Source organism: Solanum lycopersicum, chromosome 2, assembly GCF_036512215.1.
Source record: "Solanum lycopersicum chromosome 2, SLM_r2.1".
Classification (NCBI taxonomy): domain Eukaryota; kingdom Viridiplantae; phylum Streptophyta; class Magnoliopsida; order Solanales; family Solanaceae; genus Solanum; species Solanum lycopersicum.
The window spans coordinates 45,963,073-45,984,384 of NC_090801.1; the positions used below are offsets into that span (position 1 = coordinate 45,963,073).

Consider the following 21,312-nt stretch of genomic DNA (forward strand, 5'->3'; position numbering starts at 1 on the left):
TCTTGCTCCTCAAACTCCCTTTGTAGCAGTTCGTTTTCAGCTTCAGTGACCATTGGACAGTTGATTAGGTTGCTGGAAGGTCTTCTATATGAGGTTTCTGAGTAAAGCTTCTGATAAAAACCAATAATCTCCCCTCTAATTCTCTCTGGATCCTTCACTGTTTCATCTTGAATTATCAGTTGATCAATGTTGTTGCATCTTTTGTGTGCATTGGCCACTTTGTGGAAATACTTGGTATTTTTGTCCCCCTCTTTCAGCCACAAAGTTCTTGATCTTTGTCTCCATGCTATCTCTTCATTTTTAAGATGTTCTTCATAGTTCATAATCAAAGATGCCTTCATTGCAGATTCTTCTTCTGACAAGACTCTATTTTCCATTACCGCATCCAGCAAGCTAACTGATTTAGGATTTGGACCTTTTGTAACACTAGATTGCCCAAGCTGGTTCTACTCCACTCCTTTAATTTGCCAGCCTTGAGTTTACACCCAAGGATATAATCAGGCTTACCAGTGAATACAAAGACTCCCACCATTCTTTAATTTTTTCCTCAAAACCCTCCGTGTTGAGCCATCAATTATCAAACTTGAAAAATAGGATTTGTTTTGCTCCCAAGCTCCACATTGTAGAGCAATGGGACTGAGATCTGAGCACAATCTATGTAACACCACTTGTTGGATTCTGCTAAAGTTGGCATCCCACTCCTTGGAAATTAAAATCCTATCAATTCTAGAAGCAACGTTGTTATTGTCCCCTTTAAACCAAGTGTAGTTACCCCCTACCAATTGTAAGTCCACCAAGACCATATCTTCAATAAAATCAGAGAACTCTATCGTATCTAGAGTTCTCCTTTTGCAATTTCTCTTTTCTGATGGATATCTTATGATGTTGAAATCTCCACACACTGCCCTAGGTCCCTCAAAAAGACTTCTAACAACACCTATTTCCTCCCACACATGCTCTCTCTCAACTCTGCCATTAGGAGCATAGACCCCTGTTATGTGGCAATTGAAATCTCGAAACACTGTCTCAAACTTGCAGGTGAAGGTGTAGGAACCTATTTCCAGCACTTCCCCTTTCCATGATCTACTGTCCCATAACATCAAAATGCACCCCCCCCCTAGTGCCACTTGCTTGTAAACAAACATACTTAACCTATCTACCACCCCAAATCTCTTTTATTATATCATGGATCTCCCCCACTAACTTTGTAGACATACAATGTCAGCCTTCCAGTTGGAGATTAAACTCTTCACAAATCTCCTCTTATCCCCACTATTTGGTCCCCTAACATTCCAGGACACAAGTTTTACATTCATTGTAAAACTTTGTCCTCTTTCCCCCTCTCTCTTCCCCTCAGATCTGAAATTAATATCAAAAGAAGTCAGCCTTTTCAATTCCTGAACCCCCTTGTACCTCGGCCTTTTGCTAATAGAATCACTTTCCATCTTCCTAGCTTCTCTGCAACTGTCTATTTGCATAAGTAGCTCCAGAGGTTCCTCCTCATGTCCTTGAAAATCCACACCAAACATTTTTCCCAGCTTGACAAGATTTTGTCTTACCCACATAGATGTCTCCTCTTTTTGTACTGCTGAGCTCATGTCATTTTGTATGGGATACGCATCCTCCACCACCCACTCCTCAATTTATTTGTCAGTTTGCATGCTTGCTGTGTTATTTTGACCCTTCTGAATTTCCAAAAATAAATCTGGTTTAACACTGCTAACCTCCATCGCTATCGGTTTGGGGGGATTCGAAGCATCTCCTGTATTTATAATTGAGTTCCCATTTTCTGCATGCCCTTCCTTTGTTGTAGTATCAAGGTGTAGAAGAGTGCTCTTAAGAACTGGAGCATGGTCCTCTATTTCAAAGCATAAAGGATCAATAAAGGCTACCTCACTTGGCCCTGATAAGTCATTTAAAATGATATTTGCTCTGTCAAGCCCAATCTTCTTTTTAGTATTGTCTCAACCCAAAAAGTTTCTCAAACAGACTTGGGTCCCACTTCCTTAGCACATGAGTGTGGGATCTCATATAAAAAGACTCCAGCTGTATCTGGGAGCCCCATGTGCTCCATCTGCGCAACTTCTGAATTTTTCAAAAAGTTTTGTCCTTTCTGTGTAGGAGACAGCTCTATTACCTGTTGGTCCAAAGACAGTGGCAGTGGTAGACCTCCAGTTTCTTTGCTACACTCTCCCAACTCCGGCATGACTAGCTGATGATTTTCTTCTACCGCCGGCGTCAAGATTTGGAATCAAACTTTCCTCTTTACGCAAATAGGGATAAATTTTTTTATCCAGTCTCTCTTTAATCGAAATCTCGCTCGGGCAGTTTTTTCCATCTCCACGGATTTTAATTCTTGCCCACTTCAAATGGTTCTTCAAACCCGTCTCCTCCTCAGTTTCGACCCATCATCTGCAAAGATTTCCAATTTCTGTGAAGATTCTTTATGACCAGAGTTGTAGAGGTACTCCTAAAGCTCTAATCCAAGTGGATTTGGCTTTTTTATTGGAATCTTCACATCCTACTACCAGGTTCAACCATTGAAGATTAAATTTGATCTTCTCCCACCTCCACTCCTTCTGTACGATTTGTTCTGCCATGTGCCTGTTTGGAAATTCGAAGAGGAACATATTGTTGGCCATCTCGTAAATGTTGATCCCAAACACTCCTTTCCAAGAGACTGCAAGCCATCTCCTATCCATCTCCTGATGTCTGATAAAGAGGGAAGTTGTGTTTCTCCCTCATCAAAAGAACCCACAATGCACCTCTTGAAAAGTCCAGTGTCTCTTGCTCCTGGTGTATCTGTAACTTGAAAGTTTTCTTTACTGTACGATATCTTCGTCTCACCCGAAGTGTTTGATCTCCATTTGCTTTCCCCAGCTGCTATGGCATAAGAGAGGTCCTTCTTAAAAAGTTTGGGTTGTCCTGCATTCTTTAGTTGGTGAGAGCATTGAATGAACCTCTCTATCTTAGAGGCTATCTCATCCCACCCAACATCTATAGCTAACTCTGGAACTAGTATAACTACTCTTTCCCGACCAGTAAGAGTTAAAATGCTCAAGAATCTACTATACTCATTCACTTTCCTAGTGCAGAAAGTCTCAGTGAATTTTTCTTTGTACTTCCATCTTCTGATTCCTTTTTCTCTATCCTTGGATGCTTCCTTGAGGACTGTGCATAGCCATTTGATAATTTTCGCACTCATGGAAGACCTTCTTATTAGTTTGCGACTTCTCTCAACCCATTCAAACCAAATGTCTCTCCCCACTGTCCATCTTGTGATATCGAAAGACTTGAAGCCTGCGTTGAAATATATCCTGTTTTCCTCCATTAAAGATCAAGAGAGGAATATCTCTCCTAGTGAAAGAAGAAAATAATGAAAAAAAAGAGAGTTTCGTGAAAAAGCTACCACAGAATGTAGGAGTTGAGAATAGAAAGAAAGGACGTTTTCGGCAAGGAGTTGCCGGAAAGAGAGTTTTCTCTCTCCTATGAAGTAGGAGAGAGGGGAGTATTGGGAGTAGTCTTGGGAGCATCTTTTAATCAATAAAATTTTGACTATAAACAAAAGATTGTCGAACTGTTATCACTCTTTAGTTATCTAATAGATATCGCAATTTTTTTTAGTAGTAATTTTTCTGTAATAGTGCAGTTTTTCGTTCCAGTTAAGTTAGGAAGTCATGTCCTAGTTTCTAGGGGGTAGTTATTTTACAGGTGTTGTGTTTATACTATCTGTGTGTCTCACGAAATATAAGCAGAAAATTAGCCAAGTTTTTGGGTACTTCAAAGTCTCAACCAACAACATAGGTCGTAGGAAGAAAACATCATATATAATATTGTAGCGCCCCATAACCAAATCCATATCAGGGACCATAACAACTTGGTATCAGAGACGGGAGTTATGAGAGACCAAATTCAATATCAACTAGCACAATTGGTAAACTTGTTTCAAGAAGAATGTACAACCAATTTGGCCACGAAGCAATAAATGCTCGTTTGGATGCACTCACAAAGGAGTTGGAGAATTCTAAGGTTGATTGTGATTCAAATGAAAATACAAGTAAGAATCGTGGTTGGAAGGGAAAAAATAAAGTGGCAAGAGGGTCAGGATTAGAAGTAGGAGGAAGTTTCATCATTCCTCAACATAGAAAATTGGATGTCCCACGATTTAATGGCCAAGAGGACCCTTTGGGATGGTTGAATAGATGTGAACACTTCTTTCGACACGAACAAACTCTAGAAGAAGAAAAGGTTGGACTTGCTTCTTTTCATTTAGAAGGCAATGCACAACTTTGGTTTCTTCAACTAGATATAGATATGCTCAACCATCTTGGGATGAATTCAAATGTCAATGTAACCTTCGATTCGGGCCACCAATCAGTAGTCAAAAATTGGGAGAGTTGGCTAAGTAATGCCAGATCGGGTCAGTGACAAATTACCCTGAAAAGTTTGAGCAGTTAATTTCGCGGGCGGTACACTCACTCAATCACAAAAAGTGAAGTTCATATCAGTGGTCTTGCTAATTATATAGCAATTGAGGTTGAGTTGCATAGTCCTTCTGATTTGGCTAAGACGATGTGTTTATCCCTACTTCATGAACACAAGGAACAATCCGTTTCTTAGCAATCGTTAGATGCTTGCAAATCTAAGGCAACAAATTTATCACCTCAACAACATGCCAGATTGTGAAGAAACTCACCAAATCTGAAATGGAGGAAAGACGACTTAGGAAACTTTGTTTCAATTGTGATGAACCATTCACCCGAGGTCATCGATGCAAGAAATAACTCTGGATTAACTTTAAAGACGACGAGGAAGAGTTTGCTGGGAAGGAGGGAAATGCTTATTTCCGCACTTAGCGGTTGAGGACAAGCGCGATTTGAAGGAGGAGAGTAATGTTACCACTCTTAGTTATCTTACAGTTGTAGCAGTAATTTCTTTTTATTTGTAGTTAGTTTCCTGTAATAGTGCAATTTTTCATTCCAGTTAAGTTAGGAAGTCATGTCCTAGTTTCTAGGGGGTAGTTATTTTATAAGTGTTGTATTTATATATCTGTGTGTCTCAGGAAATATAAGCAGAAAATTAGCCAAGTTTTGAGTATTTCAAATTCAGCAGGTTCTTTCTTAACAAACCAAGACAATAGGTCGTAGGAAGAAAACATCAGATATAATATTTCAGCACCCCATAACCAAATCCATATCAGGGGACCATAACACAAACACTGCTTGGCATGACTTGTTGATGAATTCCTTAGGCATTTTGCAGTGGATAATACTAAATAGTTAAACTTAAGAATTTGCTTCTCATCCAGTTTCACAAGAAAAAGAATTTGCTTCTCATCAGTTAAAGGATTTCAAGTGCCAGGGAGTTCAAGTGAAATCTTCAGTCTCGTTGTTAGTAGTTCAACAACTTTGTTAACTAAAGATTAACTAGCTCTAGAATTTCTAAGGCAGAGTTATCTTTAGCTAATAGTCAATTAAAACTGCCTATACTGAAAACATCATTTTTGTCTCCTCATGTGTGACTCAACATGAATTAATTGTTCGTTTAATCTTTTTGTAGTGGACAATGGAAACAAAATTTCCACATGCTGTTTGGGCTGCAGGTCGGAGTTTAATTGCTCTTCTTTTACCAAACTTTGATGTTGTGGATAATCTGTGGCTTGAGCCTTTCTCTTGGGAGGTACTGTATTCTGTTTTTTCATTAGAAGCTGTTTGTTATGATAAGTGTGATTGTACTTTAAAAGAGAATGCTAGAGAAACTTATTGAACCAATGTTATTAATCTATGAGAGAAGTGATGGTTCTACAGAGTAAGAGTCCCACTAAGCCGACGTTCTTTTTAACAAGATTAAGATGTCTGTTTCTGAATATACATTTAAATATAAAGATGTTTTTTAGAACTGAATACTGAATACTGAATAAGAAAGACTATGTCTTCTCAATATTAAGTGTTTATAATTTATTTTTATCAAAAAGTTAGTAATTATAATTTTTTTTCGATATTATATCCACAACATATTAGGTTTAAGGTGGTTGTTGTTGGTGGTAGTAATTGTCCGACAGGACTGCAGCATTGTGGTGGAGGTGGTTAGGTTGTTAGAGGTGGTTGCCGGTAGTTGCTGATGGTGATGGCGGTAGTTTGATTGCTCGAATGGTTGGTGGTGATGGTGGTGACTGACGGTGTTGGGTGTGGAGTGGTGGTTTGTGATGCTTACAGACATTTTTTTTTTGAGAGTTTGCAAGTTTGTATTCTTCAGCATTATGATATGCTGGTCACCTTCAAAATTCATCACGATAATTACAAATTTCCTATGAACTGTACAATTTGATCTACATCCACTAAACATTATTGTTTACACCAAAATAGTAAAGATACTAAACAATTTCATTTTACTTTGAGAATGGAATTGGTTCTAGCAACATTTATTTCTCTTGTAGTCCATTTATTGTTACTGACAGTTTCTGCATATAACGACCCTTCTTCTGTATTTCGATGTGCTAATGTAACTGCCCTCTTTTGCCATGACATTTATGAATTTCATTAGTGTGGATGCAATATCCAAACCTGAATTGATTGTCTACTCAGGAATTTGATTATTACTGCTTTCCTCTTACCTTGCATATTAGTGATGCTAATGTATCGACCAAATTTGTCGAATTCCTTCAACAAAAGTGCTAAATAATGGTCATGAAACTTCCACCTCATGACACATGAACTGTCCATTACATTGTCTTCTGGCTGAAGCTCGCCCTTGTCATCATATTGCAACCTATTTCAACCCAATCGTACCATGTCTCTGCTCTAGACACCTTCCTTGTTATGTTGTACGATAAACCTACCCACAAAGTAAAAGATGTCGTCTCCCATGACTGAAAGACAGGAAAATGTTGCTGAAGATAAGGGAAGAAATGGTGGATTCCGGTGATCGAATCTCACCAGTATATGGACTCTAGAGGCCCAGAAAGGACCTTAGATTTGAACCTCGGGAAAGGATACTGGGAGCATTTTGAAGTTCATAAATCAAGCTATGCTGTATTTACAAGATCCTAATAATTCTAGGATATCTGTGACATTCTAAGAATGTCAAGCACCACTTGGATTGTAAGAGGATCAATGTCCTTCTGCCCCATTTTCTGTCACACTTTCCTTTTTATTACTCCATCTGTTTTAACTTATGTGACACTTTCCTTATAGGTCTGTTGCAAGAAAAATGACCATTTCTATATTTGGGAACAATTTAACTTTAAATTTTTTATTTTACCCATTTTACCTGTAATGAGTAGCTTTACGCAGTGAGAGTTGTGATAAATTAATGAACTAAAAAGGATGAATGTAAATTGTGAACGTAGCGTTTATGTACATTTTCTTACCCTTATGAGAGCATATTCAGTACTGAAACCCTCTCCGGGGGTTGATTTATTCTCACTATCCTCCTGCAGCTTTTCATGTAATAAATCTTCTTTTCTGCCCCTGTGGTTTGAGCAGTCTTCCATAAGGTTAGGTGAGTTGTAAGTTGACACTCCCACTAACTCCTTAGGGATTTTACCCTATAATTTTTGGTATCTTGTAGGGTAGGGTGCATACAATTAACACTCATACCTAAGTCCATGTAATATTACCTGGGGTGCATACAATTAACACTCATACCTAAGTCCATGTAATATTGCCTCATTGGATTGTGTGCTTGGTGTGTCCTGGAAGATTTTGACTTTTACAAAGTTCCTGCTGATTTCAGGGAATTGGGTGTACAAAGATCACCAAAGCTAAAAATGATTCTATCAGCGGGAATGTTGAATCAAGATCATATCTGGAGAAGAGACTAGTTTTTTGCTTTGGTTCTTATGTTGCAGCCCAGCTATTGCTTCCATTTGGGGAAGAAAACATTCTTTCTTCTTCAGAGCTGAAGCAGGCTGAAGAGGTTGTACAGACTCTTCTGGCCCTCTTGAACTATAATTCTTTCATGTTTTCTGCTGTGGATACTGGGAGTCTGGGTCCTAATAATTTATTGTATTTTGTGACAGATAGCTACAAGGATGGTGATTCAGTATGGTTGGGGCCCTGATGATAGTCCTACAATTTACCATCATGGCAATTCGGTATTTACCTTTATTTTCCCTGTCCGCATGATGTTTTATTTCATTCAACATATTTCCCCTCTTCATTGTTGTCAAAGGTGCGCTTAAAGCACCCTTAAGCCATGAAGCGAGGCTCAACACGTGTTGAGCGCTTTGCATCGCGTAATGTGTTCTTCAGTGTCATCATCAAGGTTCTAAGGCATATGTTTCCTTGCCGATGAGCCTCCTTTGAAGAGGCAACACTAAACAATTGATATTTTACTTTATCGGATTTCTTTTTTCAATGTCTTTGGTTCATATATTTGTCATTTCATGCTTATAATTATTCTTGCAATAAACATATATATTTGTGTTGTTTTTCCATTTGCATCTTTTTTCATTAAAGCCTACACTTTGTTTGCGGTTAAAGCCCCAACAGACCTTAGAGCTTTATTGCAATTTTTGTTTTTGTTAATACTGCTTCTTTTTATCTTCACTATAGCTATACATATGTCATAGTTTTTGTGAACCATTTCTCTTTCCCTAGACATATTAATGATATTTTACAAGTCACCTTGTGGTGACTTGTAAACCACATCAAGTTCTTTGCTATGACCACCTTGGCCACAAACAGTTAGGGGTGGAACCAAACTAGAAAATCATTCACCTCTATTTTAATGACTGAACCACATCTCTTCCATGAAAGTATCTTGCCTAAAAAAGTTTCCACATGGAAATAAGAACCCAATGTCGTTTAACACTTGTTCTTATAAATATGTGTGCTGGTACAAACATTTGCCAAACATAAAGTACTGACTGCCCATTGTATATCTTGGTGCACAACTAATTTGCTTTTTTTCATTGATATATTTTTGTCTTATCGTCTTCTTTTCCATGTTGCTATTCTGAATAGGTCACGACTTTGAGTATGGGAAACCATTTTGAATATGAGATGGCTGCAAAAGTGGAAAAGGTATGAAGTTGCTTATGAGTAATACTCTGTGGTCCTTTTGATTGATGATCTGTAAAAGATTATTTTCTTGTTCTATGAGGATTCTATGTACAAAATTTTCTTGCTTAAATGGTACTGTGGGCCACAAATGGTACTTAATCTTTGTAAGAGTAAGGTTGTTGAAGAACTGTCATTTGGGCCTCTTATAGCTCCCACCATCTGGCTTGACTTTATCTGAACTGTACATATAGTAGTCTTAGTGTGCTTGGGCGTGTTACCAGGAGGTTTCTTAACATTTTTGATAAGAAATAAAAGAAAAGGTTTGGAGAATGCGTGAAGACAAAGGTTAAGTTCAGGTATTTGAATAAATTTATATGTAGGACACTCAATGTCAGTATATTGTATTTGCGTATTTATTTGGGAAAATGCACAATTACCCCCCCCCCCCCCCCCCCCCCAACCTATGTCCGAAATCCCAGAGACACACTTATACTATACTAAGGTTCTATTACCCCCCTGAACTTATTTTATAAGTAACTTTCTACCCCTTTTAGGTCTACGTGGCACTAGCTTGGAAAAAAAAGTCAACCAACGTTGGACCCACAAGATAGTACCGCGTAGGCTGAAAAGGGGTAGAAAATTATTAATAAAAAAAGTTCAGAGGGTAATAGGACCTTAGTATAGTAGTATAAGTGTGTCTCTGAGATTTTGTGCATAGGTTGAGGGGGTACTTGTGCATTATCCCTATTTATTTAGATATAAGTTTAACCCGGTACACTCACAACACTCTTCCTTGGTTGGGTGCATGCCTGTTGTATGTAGAAAGCTTGTTGCTTATGTAGTTAATCTGGTGAGTGACTTGTTGAATATTTTTGTCAGTTGATCATTTGGTTATGCCAGTTGGTTATTTGGTTTTACAAGTGTATTTTGTACAATGTTGCCCTAAGATGCATTAAATGCAGAAATATGATTATTGCGGATTCATATTCAATCCTAACTTGTTTGGGATCGAGGCTTAGTTGTTGTTGGTGGTCATTTTGTTTTCAATCTAGGGCCAATGTTTTATTTCCTCTAGCAAAGTGATAGTTGTAAAACATTGGATAGCCACGAAGCTCAAGAACCATCTAAAATGGCGTAGAATCTTAGTTGACGGTAATGGTCGGAAAGTTCCCAATGAGGTTATCATTGAAAGAGTTGTTCTATATTTCATACCAATATGGGTAGAGAGAAAAACCCAGGTTTGAAATGGTATCAACGACAACCAGAGAAGTCGCTAGAGTTCCTACAGACGTCTTTCCATCATCTCTTAATATCCACCCGACACAATCAAACTCTGCTGACAAAAGAAGTACCGGAAATCCCTAATAATTAGGCTTTGGCAGGAGAGTGTCACGTGATGTGTACTTGTAATATAATTGGGGCTTCAAGTGTAAAAGTCACATGACTTGCAAGTTCAGGAGTTAAATTCTGTTTTCTCAAGATTGGGCTTTATTTTGGGGCCCAGCTAGAAGCCAAAAAATAGAGTAATTTGGCCTGATTGAGTGGGCCTTTATATTTTAAATGATATACAAAGGGAGTCGAAAGAAGGTTTTAAAGTTGATTCGTTCCTCGAAGAACAAGACATTCACTCTTCTTATAAACAGAGCATGCAAGGACACAAACCTCTTTGGACACAGTTGTTCTTGAAGTAGCTGGGGGAAGAAAGACATCACAACAATGGGAGTAAAGTCGGTGCATGAAGAAAGGTCAGTATCTCAAAATACAGGGGGAGAGAATATTTATGCTATACAAAGGGGTGAGTCTCGACAAGGACAATTACTCACTTCAGATACTGGTAAATGGGAGGCCCCATATGGGGTTAGCCTACGGAGATCCATCAGGGCTCACTGGACTTTTTTGAAGGAAAACTCACTCATCAAAGTGAATGATGGAAAGAAAACTCTTTTTTGGAAAGGCAACTGGCTAGGGAATGGTAATCATCAGGAAAGATTTCCTGACATAGACAACTTAGTGGTGCGTCAACGGAAGACCATGGCAGAAATAAGGAGAGAGTATGGATGGTTCAGAAGAAATCAAAATGATTGGGAGATACAGAGGGTGACAGAATTTCACTACACATTGGAATCCTTCAGTGGTCTTCAAGAGGGGGCTGATTTGCTCATATTGAAGGGACATAGCTCTGGCAAGAAGAAATATAACTCAATGCTCAAAATATTTTCTTTGTGTAGAGAAAGCAGAGACCGTGAATCAATTATTTCGACACCGCAAAATTACAGTTTAGCTTTGGAGACTTTTCATTCGTCTTAGAGGCATTTCTTGGATAATGCCTGGTAAGATCACTGAAGTTCTACATAGTTGGGAGGAAGCAGGAGTCCAGGTAGAAGACAGGAACGTATGGAGAATTATCCCTGCAAGCATTTGGTGGATAATCTGAAAACAAAGGAATTCAAGGTGTTTTGGAGATTTGAGTAATCCAGTGCACAAGATCAAATGGAATTGCCTTCTGCTTTTTGTTTTTTTTTGGTGTAAACAGATTTATTCAGAGGATTCTGTTGATTTAGTTGATGTTCTAGGTGTTATATCGGATGGAGAAATCTATTCCCTTAGAGTATAAATTGTAAATATGGTTTCAGGAAAATCCTTTGTACTGTTCCGTTTATTTATGCATACAAGTTTCTTGTTTTAAAAAAACTAAGCGAGAGAGGTCATTTGTGTGTAGAGCATGATCCTTTTCCCAAACTATAAAGTTGGTCTAGAATGGATGAAACATGGGCATCAATTTAGAATCAATAAAATTCCATAAGGATATACACAATTGAGTATCAATCTTTTCTCATTTGACTTCCATGAGAGGCTACACAATTGATCAGCAATCTTTTCTGTTTTGACTTTCATAAGAGGCTACGCAATTTAGCAGCAATCTTTTCTCCTTCTCGTCGAACCTTCTCTTCAATATCCATAGTTTGTTTGATTAGGTGATCTTGAATGGCTTAGTCTTCTGCATCTTAATTGTTATCTAGTACTTCCTCTGTTCCTAATTACTTGTTCACTTTTGAATGAACACACTTATTAAGAAAATATTTATTGACATAGTGAGTTTACCATTTTACCCCTATTAATTATGACATGCATGATACAAAAAATTAAGACTTTCAAGAAGTTCTGCCTTTTAAAAAGTAATTATTTGAGGGTATAATAGGTAAAAATAAATTCTTCTTTCTTGATTTGTCAAGATGGACAAGTAATTAGAGAACTAAGAAAGGAAAGGTGGACAAGTAATTAGGGACAGAGGGAGTATCTACCAATGGTTTTGTGGCACTTGGTTTGAGTTACTGTAACCATAGTTTTAGAACCAAAAGCATCTGATCCAAGCTACGTTTTCGATGAATCAAAGGAGTTTCAACTCCAAAAATATCAGTTCATGGGAATAAATGTTATCAAGTTATGATCGCAAGTGCTGGAAACAGTGGATGAGGTAACTAAAAACCAGAAAGTTTCTTGCCAGAACAGTGTACCTCGCAGGAAATGGACTGACCTTCTAGAAATAGAGCTCCAGTGGTAGAATGCCACGGTAAGTGGATGGGTCGAGGCAGATTGAACTTTGAAGAGGCGAAATTCACATGTGATTGATTCTCGTCAGAAAGTACAAGTAGTCGAAAGATCTCTCATGTGCCTGCACTTGAGGTAACCCCCTCAGAAATATTGAAAGACTTCCCGGTGTGTGCACGTGCGTGGAGGATCTGGGGCTGGGCTTTCTGGAATCTCGTTGCCGGAGGATTTTAACCTCCTTAGTGGCGTCGGTCGAGGTAGAGTGCACTTTGAAGAGGCGAAACCCACATGTGATTGATTCTCGTCAGAAAGTACAAGTAGTCGAAAGATCTCTCATGTGCCTGCACTTAAGGTAACCCCTTCAGAAATATTGAAAGACTTCCCGGTGTGTGCATGTGCGTGGAGGCTCTGGGGCTGGGATTTCTGGAATCTCGTTGCCGGATGATTTTAACCTTCTTAGTGGCGTCGGTTGATGTACAACCCTCAGGGGAAGTGATGCAGTGACATTTGCTGGAGAATATGACATGGTGATGGTGTCACCGATAAGATGCAGAATGACTACCTCGCAAGGGCTCTAGTACCGTGTGAAAATGAAACAAGCAAGAGTTCCTGAGAGAAAAACAGTGCTTGATTATTCCCTCAAGCTATTGAGGTTTAAATAGCTAAATTTACATGTTCTAAGAAAGTGAAGAGAATTAAAATCCATAGCTACAGAATTATCAATTTTCGAAATAAAAATAAAAAATACATAGTTACAGGAAGTAAATCAAGCTTATTGATCCCAGCAGATGTATATACTATATTTACAAATTCCTAGAATACTTACAAGATTCTAACAGAATGGGAGGTACATGAATTACATGTGCATGAATAAGGATTGATCTTATCAGGTTGCAACACAAAACAAAGCATTGCTGGTCTAACAGCCAGAATTAAAGCAAAACTACCAGTATCCTGAAAGCTTATTGCTCTTGGTAAGATAGTTGAAATATTAAAACCTGATGTAATATGCTGTATAGTGTATACTGATGAAATTCAGAAATTACCTTCTGGTAGAGTTACTTAAAAGTGATGTTGCTTGCTTGTATGATCATAGAGCAGTATTTTCCTTAACCCAATAATCATCCTGCCTTGATTATTTGGTACAGATGTACTATATGGCTTATGATAAAGCAAAAGGCATGCTTCAGAAAAATCGACAAGTGCTAGAGAAGATTGTAGAGGAGCTGCTCAAGTATGAAGTCTTGACAAGAAAGGTAAGCTGATGTAGAAGTATGTGTTTGATATTGCAAAAACTAATTCTGCATTCTGAAAATTCGTCCTGGACAAAATGTTCTTTGTGATGTCTCTGGGCTAAGTTGCTCGGACTCTCCAAAATGATGCCTCGCCCGTGTCGGATCCTTCAAAAATACACTATTTTTGGAGGGTCTGACACAACCTTCCACATTTTGAAAGAGTCCGAGCAACATAGCCTCTTAACAGTTTGAGACTTTTGGTTGGGATAGCATTTCTTTTGGCATACTATTTTGTATGAACGTCTTTTTTGGTTTTGTTTTTGTAATTCTTGTTATCTTGCTTTGCCCTCAGCCCATGACAAGTTGACAACACCAAAGTGAGTCCCCAATGATTAAATCAAGCCAGACTCCATTCATTTTCTAATAATTCCTGGATTAATATCTGTGGAAATAGAAGAAGAGAAGAGAAGAGTCTTATTGACACTGGTAGTAAATACTAGAGGAATCCTTAGCTAAGAGAAAAGTCTTATTGACACTGGTAGTTAACAACATACTAGAGGAATCCTTAGCTAGCTTTGATTTGGTAACCACTAAAATGTTTCCACACAAATAAACTTTACATTTCTGAAAAAAAAAAATCAAATGTTTCTATACAAATATACAATATTTCAGTAGTTCTCCTAACTTAAAATTTTCCGCTTAAAATTGTTGACGAGTCGCCCAGATAGTTTCACGAAATAGAGAACAATCGCGGAAAGAAAAATGACACTGACTTTTACCCCAAAATATTGCTAGTGATTGCAAAGTTAAAGAACCCCCTAAACCCTAAAGGCACACACAGAAGGGAATTAATTGGAGTCACCAAAAGTATTATAGTAATGTAATTAGTGTAGTTTGAATGAGTGGATAGCGTAAAGGAAATGTTTCTGGAGCATCAACCCAAAAAGTTGCTGGAGAAGTCATTAGAAGAATAACACAATAGGACAAAGCTGCTGGAAGGTCTGATCGATCTCTGAAAACAGGAGTAGTTCCATCGGAATGGTTACCAGAAAGAGGCAATAACACAAAAATATAAATTGAACAAAAAGGCTAAATTGAAAATTGCAACTTCCCCAAACAATTTTCTGCTGCATTGAAATTCAGTACAGTGTATAAATTCTTGGAAAGTACCTATATTTCAAGACTGAGGCATTTAACTGATACTTCCTCAATTGTTTAATAGGAGTTCTAGAGCCTGTCCATTTTTCATTGGCTATGTGAGAGTGGGATTACTACTTTGCCCTTTCACTATGACTTTCTTAGTGATGCTATACCAACCCTCAAGCCCTCTACATATCTTCATACATTATTCATAATTTTGTGTTCTCTCCCCGTTTATTATCTTCTTGTGATTTTATGTTGTTATCATCCACTTGATAGGATTATCCCACTGGTCTTTTAAAATGACAGTCTTGAGTGTCCATACCAATTACCTACAACATATCGTGTTACATGACCTCATAGTTTGTGTTCGTTTCCTGTTTACTGACTATCTCTAAATTATGTTTTCCTAATGGCCATTTTTCTTTTTTAATTTGCAGGATCTGGAGAGAATTATTGCAGATAATGATGGGGTGCATGAAAAAGAACCATTCTTCCTTTCGAAAGCATACAATGAGGTATTAATCATCAATCCTCAGGGGACAACTGATGTATAAGTTTATTCTACTATCTACTCTTCAATTTCTTAGATGATAACAGTTGCACTGAGTTAACCTTTGGCTGACCTAACCACAAACAGAAAGAGAACCCTGGACTTGGTTAGAGTTTCTAAATAAATATGGGAGAAGTTGCCATTAGATATGCTCGAAGAAAAAAATGAATGATGCTAGGTTAATTTCTGACAAGCTTCTAACAAAATCTATCAATGGACTAAATAAACCTGATAAGTAGTTCAATGAAGAAATATCGTATAGTGTATGGAGAGCAATCCAGATGCTTGTTTCGGTGTGAAATTACATCTAGAGGACAGTTGAAATAAAGGAACACTAGTAGTTTAAGATCCTAAGTCATAGGTTGACACAATTAGAGATAGTGATATACAATGAGCTATAAGACATTTCTGATCTGCATGAACAAATATTGCTGGATTTCCACAAGTCCTTTGGGGGAATTTCTTAAAAAGAAAAGACAAAGCTTTTACTCATTAAGCTAAAGTTACTGCCTATAATGCCAGAATTATTCTTAATAATTGTTGTGCAAGGCTTCTAGAGTTTGGTAATTATCTTTCACTGGTTCATCCAAGGCTTTTAATCCGAACTGAATTTTGTTCTTTCTTGAATTTGGATTATTATGCTAGAAAACAATTCCTTCTTCAACCTGACACTAGGCAATGACTGCTTCCCTTTTCTGTATATCACTTATCTTTAGCTTGTAAGAAAGTGATGGTGTAATCTTACGTTCATGTAAATTTTTTCTTCCCCAATTGCGGAAGGTTGGGAGAATCTCAGTTGACATATATTGAGCACCAACAAAACATTATTTGGTGCTCAATGATAAGCTCTGAACCTGTAGAGTTTGGCATGAGAAAATAGCGTTAAATAGTTCCATCACAAATTTCGAGGCGAAAGGATGTAGGTTGAGATTTGCCACATCAATTGTGCACCGAAACATGCTGAAGATTTTGTAGTTGTTTGGTCTGTTAATTGATATGTTTTCTGCCTCTTTAACTCATGGCTCAATTTGTCTGGTACCTGTGAGCTGATCAAGAATTCAGCTTACAACCAGTGAAAAAGTTGAACATACAGAGCTTTTCTATGCTTGATATCAGTGTTTTCAAAGGCATTTTCGGGACGAGTCCCGGGGGTGGGCGTAAATGAAATGTGTAGATTCGTAGTGCGTACACCCTAGAATTTTAAGTGTATGCCCCGGGCGTAGAAGCGTACACCCCAGACGTTAATTTGATTTTTATTATTTTTAAAGTATTTTTTTCTTTCTATAAATCATGCTTTTATCATTGGTGTAATGATATTTATACTTTGTGCTGTCATGTTTCATGTTAAAGTGACTTCTCCCAAAATATGTAAATAAATAAACTATCAGAAATAGTTTATAGATAATCTTGCGTGAAATTGATAGGATAGGTATTCCATGACGCTATGTTTTGAGGCAACTTTATCCATTTTCTCTCATTGCTCTTGCCTTTTTATCCTTCTCCTTCTTTGAAATATATAAACAATAATTAGTGCAAATATTAGGTGAGGGTGGGAAGGACTAGTAGATGTGGAGATCGATGATTAAGTGAATGATTATTTCATTTTGAAGATTATATCGGTTATTATCTTTTTTTCTGTAGTTACCTTTCTCAAATAATTTATAATATTTTTCTTTATTATTGGTGATTTGTTTGTAGAACTTCTGAAAAGTTTACATTTGCTAATTTCCTTAGTAGTAAAATTATAAAATTGAAGATTCATGAGGTATAAACCCTATAGATCCATGGGACTTACACCCTATGTTTCAAGGCTTACACCTCGACCCGTACTAAGTAAAATGCTTCACCTTTTGAAATACTGCTTCGTATACACAAAATTAGATGTATCAGAAACTTCAACTTGGAACTCCTTCATCTACGTGCATGCTTATATCCACCCCTCTTTTTCGTATGCCAATTTACATACAGCTTTTACCTGTACACAGCCTGTGCTAGAAAAATTCCTACAAGAGAATGGAAAAGCATCTTCGATGGAGTTTCTAACAGCTGCAAATTAAACAGAAGTTGCGTCATGTTTCACCTTCTGGCCATCAGTTCATGCTTGCAGTTCCCCCATCTGATTTGTTCATCTTAGCACATTCATATTTATTGATGTGAAGATGTAAATCTTTTCATTGTATTTTATCTATCTGTTTACTTTTGCTTCTTCATGAGGGATAAGAAGATTTGGAGAAGAATGAAGAGGGTTATGTTCTGGATTTACCAGTATTTACAGGTTGTAGATTCAGGCTGAGAAGAGGTTGCATTCATTTTTCCTTCTCATCTTTGGATGAAATTGTATATTTTCTTGTTGTATCTTCGCTAGTTTTGTAGATTAGTAGTAATAGTTCTTTGGTCTTGCTTTGTACACAATTGCTTGAGCTCATAAAATATCATTGGTTTTCACATGAGACTTTTAATTGCCTAACTTTTAACGTGTATATCGATTTAACAAACTTATGATATGACTAGTGCTTGCAAAATGAGCCCATATTTTAGTGATTCGCTCAACTCGATCACATGTTAATGGTTGGGTGAGTCATATTTCACATGGGTAAAATGTGCGCTGATATTCATATTTGACCCATAAAAATATGAATAAGATATTGGTAAACCATGGATGAAATATGAATTAGTCAAATGGGTTGAACTTCTAACTTTATTCACTTAAAATTCATGATATCACTAAAAATAGTATGATTTTCTCTTTCTTTTTATGTTACTAGTTCTTGAATACGTGCAACACACGTGTATTTCATTCAAGTAATTTTTTTAAAGAAAATAATATGAGTTGTATGAATTTGAAAGGGAAGATCACTTTTTGTCTGATTTTAAACTTTTGAGTTATTTCTTTTTTGAATATAACATTAATAATTAGTAAAATAGTATTATATATATATCGAAGATAACAAGACAAATTATTAAAATCAATGTTTTTCATGTATTGCAACAACGCATTAAACTAATAACTTCAAATTTTTTTATTAAACCTCTAAAGTATATATTCTCATATATAACATTTTTTTTCTATAGTAATACATGTACTTACATATATAAAGTGTAGGATAAATTATAGAATAACAAAATAAAGACAACAATTTTAACAAATTAATCAACATCACTTGATAGGTAAACTACAACGAAATGGTTCTTCGACATTGTTGGCTCAAATATGCAATCGGCTATAAGAATCTCAAGTTTTCAATTGTATGATATATTTTGAATAGTAATATACTTATCTAAATTACTGTGCAAATCAATTGGAACTGCATCCTATGTTTTTTTAAAAAATTGTTATGTGTATTTATATAAAACTTAATAGAGTACATAAAAAGTTTTCTAACGGATGAAAATTAAAAAAAATAACAAATTTAAAATTAATGGGAAAATGCATATATAATTATTTAGTAAAAGATAAACTATACTAAGGGCTTGACAAATTCATGAACTTCACATTAATGTTTCATAATTTCAGAAGGTTGATACGAAATCAAAATATTGAATAGAGGACAATTTTAGGAAGATGAAAAAGCTAGCACTTCCAAAACATTGAATATAGGCTGTTGTAATTTGGGAGATAATTAAAATATTACTCCTATTTAATTAGATTGTGTAACAATTTAAATAATACTACTAATTAGATTAGTTATTTTTATTTATTAAATATTTTTATTAAGTAAAAAGAAAAAAAGAAATTCAACTTTGATAATCACAATTCATTGAATCCCGAAATAAATATTAAACAAAAAATAATATTCTAAACAATTTCAAGAAAAAAAATTAAATTAGATAATTTTAATTAAAAAATATTCTAAAGAAGTGGAAAAGTCATTAACATTTTGATTAAAATAATATAATTTAATAATTAAATTAAATAGTTAAATATCTTTATAACATTTTAATCTATAATAAGGGTAAAATCGTAATTCAACTTTTAACTTTTTTGGTTCCCTCTTATAATAATACTAGTTCTCGAACACGTGCAACGCACGTGTATTTCATACCATTTTAAACTACACAAACACACAGTCAACTATGAACCTGTGTGCTCCAAGCATAGTCCATGTCCACATTTCAAAGTTCAAATATGCAAAGGCATTCACAGATCAACTTGTATCTGAATTTGAATTTTATTGCAACAAAAGTTTTTCATAAATAGATATTATACTAAAAGAAGTGAATATGCTGCTAGCTTAGCAATAATACAAAAAAAGTGTTGGTTAATATTTGTAGCTATATCAATTATATTGGAATAGATTTATCTGAAGTAAGACTCTTTTTGGAGGAGAAATCTAACCAAAGAAGACAAATGAAATAATTGGACAAACCCATCTTATGATACACTTTATAGAGTATTTAATGAATGTGAAAAGATTGATCAGAATAAATATTATTGAAAAGATTAAACTATGTCCAACCAATAAAACAAAGAAATTTTATATATTAAAATATGAATGAAAATGTAAAAAGAAGTTGGGAGATGAAAGAAAAAAAATTTAATGAGTGAAATAAATTTTAGAGTTCCTACACACAAGAATTGTAGGAATAGTAAATTAAAATTTTTCTTACAAAAGTTAAATTTATACAACAAAATTATGAAAACATGAAAAGACTAGTGGAAAATTGAAAGGTCAAATACTATTAAAATAAATATAAAAAAAGATAGAGATGAAATTTAACTTTAAGAGATACGTGCATCTACTTTAATTTCTTGTCTTTAAAGAATAATTACTCATTTGTATTTTTTAAAAATTTGTGTGAGAAATTTGAAAGGTCAAGATTTTGAAATGAAAATGAGAAGATTATATATATATATATATGTATGTATATATATATATATGTGTGTGTGTGTGTGTGTGTGTGTGTGTGTGTATATGTATATGAAAATTATAAAAGTTTTAATTTAGTAGAGGGACAAAATGGTAATTTAACTTTTCACTTTGGAGCTTCCCACTTATAATGATATATGATATGATTTTATAGAACTAACTATCCTTCTCTATAATTGAAAAAGTGAAGTTTTTGACCCTTTAAAAATATATAATACAGATTTACGTTTCTTTGTTAATTATAATTACATTCTATTATTTAATTTTATATTGGATAATCAAATAATAACGTAAAATAAACAAATCATGTATTAGTATTGACATTGCTTAAAGTGCATTAAGCATGTTTTAGTTCTAAATTCAAATACTCATTTACTTTGAAATTAAAAATATTTTCATCTTGTTATTACATAAATTTATTTTATATTGAAAAGTTATAGTTTTTTGTTTTGTTTTTATGAAATAATGAAACTAAATAAAGCATATCCATTATTATTCATCTAAAAAGAAACTAAAATATTTTCTCCATATTGAATTATCATCCTTTTTATGTTTACCCATTTTGAATCCGTCTACATTGATCCAACCCGTCCATTTGCGATCACTATATACAACTCTTACCAATGATGATCTTGTTTGTTAAGAGAAAAATAATCTACAAGTTATTTTTCTTTTTTAAATAAATTAGTTCGTGTGATTTATTCAGATTCATATGCATGTATGTTATTATACACCACAAATGAAATCATAAAAGAATGCTTGTGTACTCAATGATTAGTATATCCAAACTGAGTGAATATACCTAACAGGATATAGATATGAACTCTGTTATGTAGAACATAAAAAATGGTGTCCTTCTCTTAATCACAAATTTAGGGCTCAAACTATTGAAGTGGAGAAATTCTTGCTATTTGCACCGGAACTATATGATTAACTCGATGCAGATCTAGATTAGTCAAGTC

General features: G+C 35.5%; 1 protein-coding gene across 2 annotated transcripts in view; it reads left to right on the plus strand.

Annotated features, from left to right (window-relative positions):
* Positions 1-17,932, plus strand: part of LOC101259095 (probable inactive ATP-dependent zinc metalloprotease FTSHI 5, chloroplastic) — a 45,852-nt gene extending 27,920 nt beyond the window's left edge. The window contains exons 13-19 of one of the 2 annotated variants that reach the window (XM_004231570.5): positions 5,560-5,679; positions 7,735-7,917; positions 8,021-8,095; positions 8,967-9,026; positions 13,703-13,810; positions 15,370-15,447; positions 17,468-17,932. In XM_004231570.5, the coding sequence (XP_004231618.2) occupies positions 5,560-5,679; positions 7,735-7,917; positions 8,021-8,095; positions 8,967-9,026; positions 13,703-13,810; positions 15,370-15,447; positions 17,468-17,539 (696 nt within the window). In that variant the 3' untranslated portion in view covers positions 17,540-17,932. Of the gene's footprint in view, positions 1-5,559; positions 5,680-7,734; positions 7,918-8,020; positions 8,096-8,966; positions 9,027-13,702; positions 13,811-15,369; positions 15,448-17,450 lie in introns of both variants that reach the window. The other variant, XM_010317393.4, reaches the window with a different exon arrangement.
* The last annotated feature ends 3,380 nt before the right edge of the window (positions 17,933-21,312 follow it).